The sequence below is a fragment of the Pteropus medius genome, unplaced genomic scaffold (genome assembly GCF_902729225.1).
Source record: "Pteropus medius unplaced genomic scaffold, Ma_sr-lr_union100, whole genome shotgun sequence".
NCBI classification, from domain to species: domain Eukaryota; kingdom Metazoa; phylum Chordata; class Mammalia; order Chiroptera; family Pteropodidae; genus Pteropus; species Pteropus medius.
The window spans coordinates 21,922,465-21,935,619 of record NW_024344240.1 but is presented as its reverse complement, the minus strand read 5'-3'; the positions used below and the strand labels follow the sequence as shown (position 1 = coordinate 21,935,619).

Here is a 13,155-nt window from a genome sequence, read left to right as displayed (position 1 = left end):
GGGTCTCATGGCTGAAAGTAGTTGGAAAAGGCTTCACAAAAACCATGAGATTTTAAGCTCATTGTCTGAAGACTGGAAGGAACTTTAAATATCACCTAACATAAAGGTTGCCATGCTCTGTTTGAAATTGCTTATATTAATTTGTGAAATTTCAACTTCTTGGGTCCCATGTCCGGAGATTCTGATTCAGTAGGTCTGGTTTAGAACCAGGTATCTGTATTTTTAAAGGTGTCCCAGATGATTCTGGAGCACAGAATTACTGAACCAAACTCCTCACTTTACAAACGAGCCCAGAGAAGGAGATTGATCTGTCCATGGTCACATAGCTCGAACGGTGGCAAAGCCAAAGCTCAAACCACATAATGATAAAAACCACTATGTGTCAACTGCTTTCTGTGTGCCAAGCACTGTCTTATGCACTTTACATACATTATCACATTTAATCTTCACAACAACTGTATTGAGTATCTGTAATTATCATCGTCTCCATTTTGAAGAAGAAGAAAGCAACTCTTTGAGGTTAAATTCTTGCGAAGATTACAGAGCCAGATTTGAATGCTAAAGCCCAGGCCTTTAACTATTACACACACAGACTGTCTCAAGTATTTGCCCAACACTTGCACTGAATCTTAACTTAAGGCATGGCCAAGAGAGAAAAAGAGCAGAAACATGGATGCAGGTCTCTTAAGAAAGGATTTTAAACAAAGGCAGTGTGTCTTAGTGTGTATGTTTCATCTGAGGAGAGAATGAATAGCTGTTTCCAGACTCTAGAAGGGGGTCTTCTCTGAAGCATGTCCTGTTGCCAACCAAGCAGCTTCTTTCTCCAAATGTTGGTTTCAATTGGGAATTTGGCACCAGCCTTGGGCAATATAATGGGATATGACTGGCATCTTATCCTCAAGCCAGAATTTCATAAGCACTCACCCTCTGGGGGATGATTATTTTCTCTGCCTCTTCTCTCTGATGAAGGTCTTTGTGTACCTTAGAAAAGAGTGTGCGTCAAAGGAACACAGCCTTCACTGACCATTCTTTCTTGCCTCCTCACACACCCCCTCTTCTGAACATAAAGGGACATAGTTCCCATTTGTTTGATGAACATTTTTAAAAGAAAATTTAATCCTGTAAGATATCAGAGAAAAGAATCTCTACTTCAATGCATTGCTAAGCCCGTCTGAGTAAACAGACAAATGAGATTTAGTGACTAAAGCCTCTGCTCAAGCTACCCTCTGCACTGTGCAGAGGAAGTTATATTCCTGGTTGCTACCAAGTCCATGCAGCTGAAGGGTTAGGGGACAAGCTGGGTTTGAGCCCTAGTTCCACCATTTCCCTGATGTGTGACACTGGGCCAGATACTGCTTGTGAGCCAGATGCCAGCTTCTCCCAAACCCAGTTTTCTCATTTGTCATCTGGAAGTATCCTCATAGGGTTGCTGGGTGGCTGAAATGAAGAGTCTGGCCTGGGCTAGGTGCTCAAGCAACGATAGCAATGATTGTCACCATTTAAGAGTGGTCTTGGGCCATCAGACTTGCATTCATTTACTCACCAATCCTGCAGCCTAAACCTTTCTCCCAACAAGCACTGCTGGGATGACTTGTGCCCCACTTGGGGGATAGTTCTTATGAAATGGCCCCTTATGTGAGTGCATCATGTCATATGAGAAAGGTAGACTCTCATGGACAACCCCCTCATTTTGCAGTTGAGAAAATTGAGGTTCAGAGAGGGTAGGGAATTTGCACACAAGCCTGGCCAATAAGTGGAGGTGCTGAGATTCAAACTGTAGCCTATTTCGTTTTAAAAGCCAATGTTTCTCTCTGCTGCATTAAAGGTTCAGTGGGTGGGGATGGGAGAAGGGAGAGATATGGACCTCTTTTGTGTGCAGGATGTCTTGAGCAAAGGAACTAACGTAGAAATGTCAATGGCAGAGAAGAGATTTCTAGATACTCTGTTAGCTAAAAGAAGGGGACAGGAGAGTAGGTACAAAAAGTCAGGTAATTTAGGTTCCAGTCTTGGTCCTGTGGCATTCTAGCTGTGTGACCTTAGAGAAGTTTCTCGGCCTCTCTGAGCTTTAGTTTTCCTAACCATAAAGAAGAACCTATACAAATGGTTCTGTGAATGGACATTTGGCACATTGCGAAGCTCTCCAACCAGATGAGCAATTCTCTTTTGATACAAGGGCACACGGGCTGCCCTTCATTCTTTTGGGCATGCTGTGCTCTAGTACTCAGGAGGGTTGGGGAGACTTCTGGGGGTCCTGCTGCTGGCCCTCATGTCTTGCTCTGTTCCCTCAGGGTGGGAGAATGTCTATGGCTTTGACATGACCTGCATCCGGGACGTTGCCATGAAGGAGCCCCTGGTGGACATCGTGGACCCAAAGCAAGTGGTGACCAATGCCTGTTTAATAAAGGTCTGCAGACTCATCCCGCTTGGGCTTGGGCATGCTGGGAACCCAGCTGTGCTACTCTGGAAAGCTGTGGGCCTGGAATAAAGGCATCGCCAGCTCCTGCATGGCCTCAGCCTGGTGAGGCAAGGTCACCTTGGCCAGAGCCTCTGGATCCGGAAGTGACCAGTCAAAACCAGGCGCTCTCGCTAAGCAGAGCCAAAGAGAGAAGGACTGGACTCCACGGTGGCACAGCTGAGAGAAGGGAGTCAGTGCATGTCCCTTGGTAGTGTTGGGGCGGGGGCAGTGTGGGGAGTGGGGTGTGAGAGGAGAGAACCCTGCAGGCAGGAGGGTCCGCTCAGATTTGGGAAAGCTACTCCATTCAGGGGTGGATGAGCCTCTTACGAAGGAAATCTGATACCTCAATCTGCTGTGTGATCGTCATTACTCTCCCATGTCCTAGCACACATGGGACCATCCAGACAGAGTGTTCTTCCTGAGTGTTCTTGTTTGTACATGCTCTAACATCTTTTCTTCCAAAGCTTTCTTCTGTGCAAATGCCGAACACCTGGTCAGCATCTTCGGCACAGCAATCCTTAGTACATTCTCATTATTAGATATTCAATCTAGACGAATTTCATAGAGCAAAACTCGAGACTCCCCTTGACCTCCCCTCCTTCTGAACTGCACACTCCACCTAGAGGAACCGCTGGTCACACATTGGATTGATCTTTCCAGTCCTTTTTCTCAGTCCTTGCATTTATGTATGTTAATATATTATGTCAAATCATACAAACTGCCGATATGTGATTGTAAAAATCTAGAAAGACATCAGTTTCACATGGTTCGAGCTGATTTTTTAATTTAAAAATCTGGTGTTATTATGTAAGTATTCAGCAGCCCACTCAGTTCTGATTTTACTAAAACATTCTTGCCTGCCCTGGCCCTGTACATACTCCTTCTTTGATGGATGTGTTGGGTGGAGGGCTGGATTGTTTACAGTGGCTGAAGGGGCAGGGTCCAGGCCACTGGGGTTGAGGGGAAGCTTCTGAAGGACTAATGCAAACCACTGCTTTGCCAGGGGAGAACAGTCCTTTGTCCCTGGACACGGTCTTCCTAAGAACCTTGGTCCATAGTGTCACTGCAACATTTATAAGGGAACTCCAAGAGACACTGAAACTAGATGAGCCTCGCACAGCACTCATCAGATGCTGCCTCCCTTTGTAACATCCTGCCTGAGAGGTTTGGCTTTGAGTCTCAGCCTTGGACTCTCCTTGGACAGGGTCCTCACTATTTATTTAACTCGGCCCATTCCAAGTCCGGGCAGGATTGATTGTGAGCAAATGTTTCTTCTTATTTCTTCCTCCCTGCCTCTCTGTCCCTGAAGCCTCTGCCTTTGGGTGCCCCACATGAGAACCAGGAAAGTACACCCCCGAACAAGCTCACCCATAGTGCAAACATCTCTGTACATATTGTGGAATAGGTAGAAATTGACTGGTGCAACTACATTTGCCACATGGTAGCTGCTGGTAATAGCTTCAGGTAATAGCTTCAGCTTAGGGATAAAATTCCTTCAATGTACTTGGGCCCCAGGTGGCTTTCCCTCCTGCTCTGCTGGTGTGACACTGCACCTCTGTACATCTACTGCCGGTCACATGGTGGACTGGCCTGCTTCTATCTACTCAGGCCAGACTGGTCTCCTCCCTCTTTCCTGTCCCAGCCAGAAACCAGCAAGGGACTTCTCTTGTATTGCACCTGAGTGTAGCCAGGGGCAAAGCAGGAGGACTCAGTGAAGAGGGAGCAGAGTTTTCACATACTCCTGAAAACCCCTCAGGGCTGTGAGGATGTGTTGGGACTGGAGCTCTATGCTGAAGTCTTGCCCCTTCCGCTCCCTGTACCCTCTCTTCCTCTGTCCTCTGAGAAGGCTGAAGACTGCGTTTGCTTCCGCAACCAGGAGGCCCTCCATCGGCTCTCCCGCTAATGCACGAAGCAACGTCTTGCCGAGCCTGTTGGGAAAACACTTGCCCTTCTTCACACACTTAATTGCTATTTTCATGCTATTAACGTTGCAGAGTGTGACACTTTATTATAATTAAGACTCTGTTTTGACCAGACTTCGGCTCTGAGACATCCATTTGTAACATTATTTAGTGGTGGGGATGGCAGCGGCCAGAGGCTCTTCTGAGTAATTGGTCCCTGCAGAGCCCTCCACTTTGTGGGGGTCACCGAGGGAGTCAGGAGGCCTCCCAGGGTCTCAGAGATGCTATTGCTGCTGCCAAAAGTAAGAATCCTTCCAGCAAAGGGGTCTGGGCTCTGGGAAGCCAGGACAACTGGGTTTGACTCTCTAGACTTTGGGTCTGAGAGAAGGGTGGAACTGAGTGCAGAGGGCCTCTGTGTCTCCACAGCTGATCCCACCCTCAGAGATGGCTCAGCCCCAACTCCAAAAGACCAACTGCCTCCATTGTTACCATTTTAATGTATAGCTTCATTACTTCTGTCTGGAAGGCTTTTTGTTCCTTCAGTGGCCCACATTAAGATGCAAATGTCTGTAGGACCAAGTGAACACTGTCAGCTAACATGGGATATTTGGTTGATGGACCTCTGAGAGAAAGACCCTATAGAGACAGAATTCCTGATAGATGGGTGTGTGTGTGTGTGTGTGTGTGTGTGTGTGTGTGTGTGTGTGTGTGTGTGTGTCTGCGCACTGAAAGCAGTGAAGTGAGGGGAGTGACAGAAGGAGAAACGAGCCGGGTCCAGATGTGTCACAGAGCCTTCTTTTCTTTCCAGTTCTCCCTGTCCGTATTCAGGCCAAAAGGTTTGGATATTTTTAGGTAAGACAAGAGGAGTCATGGAAGGTTTTGGATCCAGGGAGCAGCACAGCCTGAAAGGATGTAAGAGATTAGTCAGTTGGTACGAAGGAGAGGCCTGGATGAGGGAGGAAAGTTGTCAAGCAGGAGATCTGTTAGTAGAAGACTGATGAGTGTCAGGTGCTATGTCTCACAACGAGGGTGCACAAACCAATAAGGTGCAGCCTCTGCCCCTCCAGGGCTCCAGTCCAAAAGCAGGGGCAAGGGTAGAGGTGGTGAGGCTGCTGAAATAGCCAGAAGCAGGGTGGAAAGACCAGGTTAGACTGGTAGCAGAGAGGATCAAGAGAGAAAGATACCACGAAGCTTGGAAAGAGCCTGGAGCCTGGCTAACTCGCTCTGACTAGGAAGGAGATGGGAAAGTCAGTGAGTGTAGATGCTGTGAGCCTGGCGGGCTCTGCTGATGCCGTTAATAAGAACACTGTCAGGGACAGCTTGCTCTGAGAGTTGTTAAGCTGGAAGGAGCCTGCGGAAAGCATGCAGCCAGGAGGTATAACAAATATCACGGAGGCTAACGAGTACTGGTCTAAAAAGATTTCCTGGATTGGAGGAATGGCCCACATTAATAGGATGACATGCAATGGAGAACCCCCACACTCGAGTCCCGGGAAGAACGGAAAAAGGGTTATGAGAGGGATGCTGTGGAGGGAGGGAGGTTGGCAGGCTAAATGACAGGGGTCAGCAGTGTGCTCTTTGAGGTCAGGGATTATAAGTATGTCCCAAGCAGGGAGGGTGAAAGAGTAAGAAATCATAACTTATGAGAAGCAAATGAAAAACCAGAGGCAATTTATGTTGAAGAAGAAAAGGTTTAGGGGACCCATGTGAGTTGGAACAGGCGCTTGGCTTATTCTGTGGGTGGAAGTTACAGAGACTGATGTGGGCTCTCCCTTGTCATGGGACCTACCAATTGGAGATGTCAGGAAATGGAATCAGCTGCTTGGTAAGTAGTGAATGCATCAGCCCTGAGGCAGGCAAGTAAGCACCTGATGGCCACTTTTGAGGAATGCTACCGAAGGGGCTATTGCATTAGTTACAAGGGGACTGGCTTTCTAGTCCCATCACATTCTGCATGCCTGACCCAGGACTCACCATTACATTAGTTTCGTTCCCCATCCTTGGGCACTAGAAGCACAGCCTCACTTGCATGTGAAGTGATCTCACCCAGGGGCTCCCACATTCCCCTAAATCTGTAATCTCACCTCTTCCCACATTCCCCTAAATCTGTAATCTCTTCTCAACTAACAGGTCAGAGCTTCAGCTCCCCACGAGGTTATCAGGCTGTTCACCCCAGCGCCACAGGGCTCTAAGCTGCTGGTTCCCTTGATCGTACCTCCTCCTCCTCTGTCCCATGGACACAGGACTTCTCTTTGAAGGACCTGGGTTCTTTATGTCTGCTTTGCCCATATTTATCCTAGAAATAAAGGGCCATTTTCACTATGTCACTTTGTCTCTTCCCTGCTCTTGTTTCCCCGCCCTCAGACCCCTCTCCTAATTATTACCAACATGTTCTATCATCCGGGTCTCAGGTGAGCCCCTGGGAACCATTCCAGGCATGTAGATGTCTGGCTCTCACAGTCTTCATAACAGGGTCCTGCTACACATCCCCAACAGTAGGAAGTCCTTCCTTAGACCTCTCTGAAAGCTGCCTGATGCCACTTGGGCTCTTGGAAAGTCTGCCCTGTCTCACCGGAGCCAGCAAACAGTTTGTCAGCGTCCTTCACATAGAAAAGAACAGCACATTGCCAACCGTCTTTAATTACACTTGCTCCCCACGCAAGATTGATCTCTAGTCACTTCCCGACTGAAATTGTTAGAATTAGTAATTCTTCATGTTCTCCACTCTCCAGCCAAAAATGACAAACTCTCACCTCTTATTTCTCCCTTTTCTTTCTTTCCTTTTCTTTCTTTTTCTTTCTTTCTTTTTTCTTTTTTTTTTAACTGTCCAGGCTTGTTATAAATGGCCAGCAGAAGTTCCTCAGCTCAGTCTGTGACTGTGGGTGGGCTCAGGTCCTCAGTCCTGAGATAATACTTGATGACTGCTATTGTCGGCACTTAAATATTAAAAAACTGGGAAACTGCTTCATCCGAATCACTGGGAGGACTTGCTAAAGCACAGATTGCTGTTTTGATTCAGTAGGGCTGGGATGTCCTCCCCTCCCCACCCCCTCAGAATTTGCTCTCAACTGATGCTGATGCTAGTCATCTGGGGACGTCACTGTGAGAACGACTCAGTGAATGTAGTGATGCCAGGGAAGACTGCTCTGAGGACATTCGGGTTAGGTTTAGGGATGCTCTGTTTACTTAATACTTCTCTTCTTTCCCTTCCCCTCCCCATCAGTCCCCACCCCCAGCAGCTTTATCTTTTTAAAAAAATGTTTAATTAAGTTTATCGGGGTAACATTGGTTAATACAATTAACCAATTATCATTTGACATCTGTATATTCTATTGTGTGTTTACCACCCAAAGTCCAGGGATCAAATATAGGGTTTAGAGGGAGGGTGAAGTGGGTAAAGGGGATCAAATATATGGCAGCTGAAGGACTTTTTAATGCCGTTCCCCTCGGTTCTGATTCATATTCGTTTGCATCATTGCCTGAGCATGCTCCACCCTAGAAGGAATGGAGGATGTCATTGGGAGGTGGCGGCGGGCAGGGGGAGAGAAGTCAATCTAAGAGTAATGACACCCTGGAGAGTCGACCATAGGTTGTCCTCCATGGGAATGAAGGTGTTCACCAGGACCCAGACCTGGGGGAGACGCTAAGTGTCCGGAATTCTCTCTTCCCTGGGCTGCAGGAGGTGGACATTTACACGGTGAAGACGGAAGAGCTGTCGTTCACATCTGCCTTCTGCCTGCAGATCCAGCGCAATGACTACATCCACGCCCTGGTCACCTATTTTAATATCGAATTTACCAAGTGCCACAAGAAAATGGGGTTTTCCACAGGTGAGCCTTTTGCTGGCATTCCAAATCCTCTTCTCTCCTGTTGCTGGTCTATGTGGGAAGTGACACAGGGCTGGCCTCGATGACGTTGGGGAAGGACCTGGGCGCTAGTGAGGGACCCTTACTCTACATCTCTTAAGCCTTCTCTAGCTGCAGAGTAATCGCACGTCTCCATGCTTTTGGTTGCTCAAGGAGAAGGTAAATAAAACTGTGGCTGGCATGGTCAGAGCTGAGAGAGGCAAAAGTATGGGCCCCTTTTCAAATGTACATTTGCTCATTTAGCATTTCCTGAGCATATTTTGTGTGCGAGGGGAAGGAAAAGAGTAGAATTAAATTTCTCTCTCTCCACTGCCATGCTTTACTACAGGATTCAGGGCATCACTCAGTAGACTTCAAACGGTGCCTCTATGTCTCCACCTTTCCTCCCTGCTTCCATCCCAATCCACCCTCATTAAGTCCCTGACAACGTCACCCAAACACCAGCCATGCTCTCCCTCCTAGCCCTTCTTCAGAGGTGCCTCATTGCCTGTAGCAGAGGAGCCCAATTGTCTTAGCCTGGTAAGTGCGGGGTTCTGTGACCTGGCCCTAGCCCACTTTTCCAACTTCATTTCTCATTACCTCTCCTTTGCTTTGCCTTCCACTCCATCTTGTTGCTGCCACTGCACACATAGCCTGTTCACACTGAGTGCTTTGCAGTTTCCTGAACTCAGTGAGACTTGTTAAGTCTCTGGGCATCGCCTCTGCACATGCCTTGTTCATCTTGGTGTGCCATGGGAGAAAGGGGGTCTTTTGTCAGAAGCTCTTGTTGTTTCCTTTCCTCTTGTATTAGTTTCTTAGGGCGACCATAACAAATGACCGCAGACTGGGTGGCTTAAACAACAGAAATTTATTTCTCACAGTTCTGGAGGCTAGAAGTCTAAGTTCAAGATGAAGGCAGAGTTGATTTCTCCTGAGGCCTCTCTACCTGATTTGCCTATGGCTGCCTTCTCCCTGTGTCCTTACATGGCCTTTCCTCTTTGTGCACATATCCCTGGTGTCTCTCTGTGCGTCCTCATCTCCTTCTGAAAGGACACCAGCCAGATTGGATGAGGGCCCACCCTAAGGGCCTCATTTTAACTTAATCACCTCTTTAAAGGCCTACTCCTAAATACATTCACATTCTGAGGTACTGGGGGTTAGAGCTTCAATACATGAATTTTGGGGAGACATAATTTAGCCCATAACACCTCCCTCACCCCCACCCCCACCTCCTCATCTGGTTAACTCTAGCATGGGTCTCACCTCTCAGCTCAGGTATTACTGGATCCCCTCCTTCCCTCTTGGGTCAAGCTTAGGTATCCTTCTTGGGGCTCCCTAACATCCTGTGCTTACATCTGTCATGGTGATGTTTAAAGTGATGCATGTGCACAATAGTAAAAAGAAATCAAAGGATATAAAAAGTCAAGGAAAAAATCCTCTCCCCATCATCCCACTTTCATGCCTCGGAGGCATATACATTGTTAACAATTTCTTTTGTATCCTTCCAAAAAATTTCAGTGGTGCACAAGCACATATATATCTATATATACCTTTTTTTTTAAACCTTTTTATTTGAAATAGTTATAGACTCACAGGAAGTTGCAAAAATAGTACATGGAGTTCTGTGAACCCTATGCCCAGCTCCCCTCATTGGTGGCATCTTACATAACTGGAGTACAATATCAAAACTACAGCATTTTAAAAAAATACAGGTTGGCTCATACTAGACACAATCCTCTCTGCCACCTTTTCTTTATTTAACAATGTGTCTTGGAGATACTTTCATAGCCTCACAGTAATATCTACTTTCTTTTTTAAAGGACTACATAGGATTCCAATGTAGATTATGCCATCATTTATTCAACATTTCCACCCAGTTTTTTGCACCCTTGGTCTTCCTGCGAGCCTGGATCATATCTTATTAATCTCTGCACTCTCGGCTTCTATGGCAGTGCTTGGCTTCTAGCAGGTCCTAAACAGATCTCTGTTAAATTAGTGTATGAAGTTATGACTTCTGCCCTTAGAGTTGTACTCAGATTGCCCATTCATGTGGAGTCTCCCTGAAAACTGGAAGCGTGTTGTTGAGGGTGGAGGGAGTGTGCATAGAGTAGGAATAGGTGGGTTCTACCAGAATTCAGGGATGTGATTATTCGCTTCCTGAAACCATGACCCTCTTTTATCTGTTGATGGAGGGGGCAAGAGACATATCTAATCTGTCATAGAATTTTTTTTTTTTTCCCCAGAACCAGTGTCTTTTGAACACGAATACCAGAGTTTTCTAGTCTCCATTAGCCAGGCCAGTGCTGGTGCCTTCCCGCCAAGGGAAAAACCAGAGATGCCTAATCTGGGTCATTACAGCTGCCGCTCCCCACCTCTCTTACAGGGGCACCTGTGAGCTCATCTTCTTGGTGGGCAGGAACAGCCAGGAGTGGGCAAGGGAGATTTTATCTGAACCCTAAAGGATGGGGAAAACTCAGCTTCGTGATGGTGAAGAGTAAGGTCATTGAGAGGGCCAAGGAGGATCCTATTTGAGACCAGGGCTGTGACTAGAGGCCAGGAGTGAAGCCGCAGTGGCTGGCTCTGCCTCTACCCCTCCAGGATGATGTCTTCCACAGGGTCTGCCCTGCCGCAGGTGATGGGAAAGTCAGTGGGCAAGAGTACTCTGGAAGAAGTTCTGGCCTTTGAAAGTCTGAGCTCCAGCCCTATAGCTCTCAGCTGGGGTTTCTTTTTTCCTAAAATGATCTATTTCCAGCCCATGAGGTCAAGCAGGCAACCTGGTAGACCTGTCCATAGATGGCTCTCTGGCTCTGTGGTGGCAGGGACTACATTCCTGATGTCCCCATGGATAGGAGGCTTGGTTAAATTCAAATTTAACATCAAAGAAATCAGACCTGGGCTGCCTGGGAGATGGTGAGGATTTGAAAAGTTAAGTTCCAGCCATTGGCTCGTTTCCTTCCTGTTCTCTGGTCACACCCTGCCGTAGTCCCACACACGCTCACACAAGAGGAATGATGAAGAGTATGTTTTATAAGCTCAAACTAGATCAAGGTCTGAGCCTACTCCTCTGTCTCTTTGCAGTTAATGGCATTATACTCCTTCCCCTCTGCACAGAATCCCAGTATCTTAGGTTCTACAAGGACATTTAGAGTTTCTACAGTCCTCTTTTTTCCATGCCGTGGTACTGAAGTTCTTAAAGTGTGGTCCATGGACCAGCATGGAAACTTGTTAGAAATGCAAATTCTCGAGCCCCACGCCAGACCTGCTGAGTCAGAAATTTTGAGGTGGGGCCCAGAGATCTGTGTCTTAATAAGTCCTCCAGGCGATTGTGATGTACAATCAAGGTCAAGAACCACTGCCCTTCTGCAAGATTACCTGAACAAGATGGTTGAGAATTTGACCAATGTCGACATCCTCTGGAAAGGCAATTCCAGCTCCTCATTATGGTGTGCCTTCTGGCCTCACCAAGACTTTGTGCCTTCTGGCTGACACAGACCCCTCTTGTTGCAGCATTTCCATATACATAGCGAAATTAAATTGTTTAGCAGCTTTCTCAGCCACCCTGAGATGTCAGCATGGGGTTTTGTTTCCAGCACGAGCGGATGTCCTTACCAGTTATTATGGATTTGGCAGCAGGCTCTATGCAAACCCTCTACACTCTGACCACCAAGTAAAGAGTATTTGCTTTTTGTTTTTAAGGACCCCAGATGCACAGAATTAGATGAATCTTAATTCTTGGTTAATGGCATACTATTAACATTGAGTCATACAAGGTTCACTTTTCGTTTATTTATTTATTAATATAATGAATATCTGCGAATTCACCATCTCAGTAACCAGAATGTAAATAAATGCTAACTAGAATGCAAATAGTAACTAGAAATAAGATTATTATTATTATTGGAAGTAAATATATTAGTTAAGAAATAAATTATTAGAATGTAAATATTAACCAGAGACATTATAAATAAATGATTATAATAATAAATTTAAGTAAATTAATTCATAGTCACATAATAAATCCATGTGAACTCACCACCTAACTCAATACCTTAAATGTTATCAATATCTTTCATTTACCTGGATGCTCTGCTTCTACCCCATCCCCACTCCCCTTATCACCTCTAGATGAACATTATCCTGAATTTTGTGTTCCTTATCCCTTTGCTATTTTTGAAAAGTTTTATCGCATGTATGTGCAAGCCTAAACAACATACTGCTTGGTCTTAGCTATTTTTGAACTTCGTGCAAAGGTAGCCTGCTTATGTGGCCCCTCCCCATCAACCCTCAACCATGTTTCATCTCAGCCCAGCCCTGGGAGGCCTACTTGAGAGTATATCGACTATTGCACAGCTTGAAAATGATCCTTGTTAATGGCCTGGCATCTCTTCTCTGCAGCTCCAGGCAGAAGCCATAATGGGCATAGGTGCCTAGAGTTCCAGGCTGTGACAGCCACTGGGCCCAGCTGCCCCCACCCCTTGGGCACATTCTAGATGGGTGGGGGGAGGAATGGGAACTGGGGCCCTAGGCTGCTATGTGATAGGTAGAAGGGCAGTAGGCTGAGTATAAGCAGTTCTAGACTTATGTCCCCTTCCCTTTGTACAGATTCCTGGTTTTTCCAGGAATCAGCAAGGTAGGGTGATCAGATGCTGGAGATGACTTTGAACAAGTTACTCTCTGGGCCCTGGGCTTTTTATATGTGAAATGACACCATTGGACCTAGATTACCTGGCAGTCCTTTCCAGCTTTACCATCCTGTGACATAATTTACTCAGGTCAAAGAAACTTCTTGGTGCATAGTCTTAAATTCTCCAAAAAGCTTGTGAAACCCCTAGGGAATATAATTATAAATTTACAGCTAGGAAAAGTATTAGATTCCACTTAGCCATTGGGAAGTGAAACAGAAAGCAGAATTCCATTCTCTTTCCAAAAGCGCCAGAAAAAATCTTTCCATGAG

General features: G+C 46.3%; 1 protein-coding gene across 1 annotated transcript in view; it reads left to right on the top strand.

The window, feature by feature from the left end:
• PRMT8 (protein arginine methyltransferase 8) overlaps positions 1-13,155 on the top strand; it is an 87,248-nt gene that overhangs the window by 69,757 nt on the left and 4,336 nt on the right. The window contains 2 exon segments of the mRNA XM_039869127.1: positions 2,289-2,404; positions 8,036-8,186. Of these exon segments, the coding sequence (XP_039725061.1) occupies positions 2,289-2,404; positions 8,036-8,186 (267 nt within the window).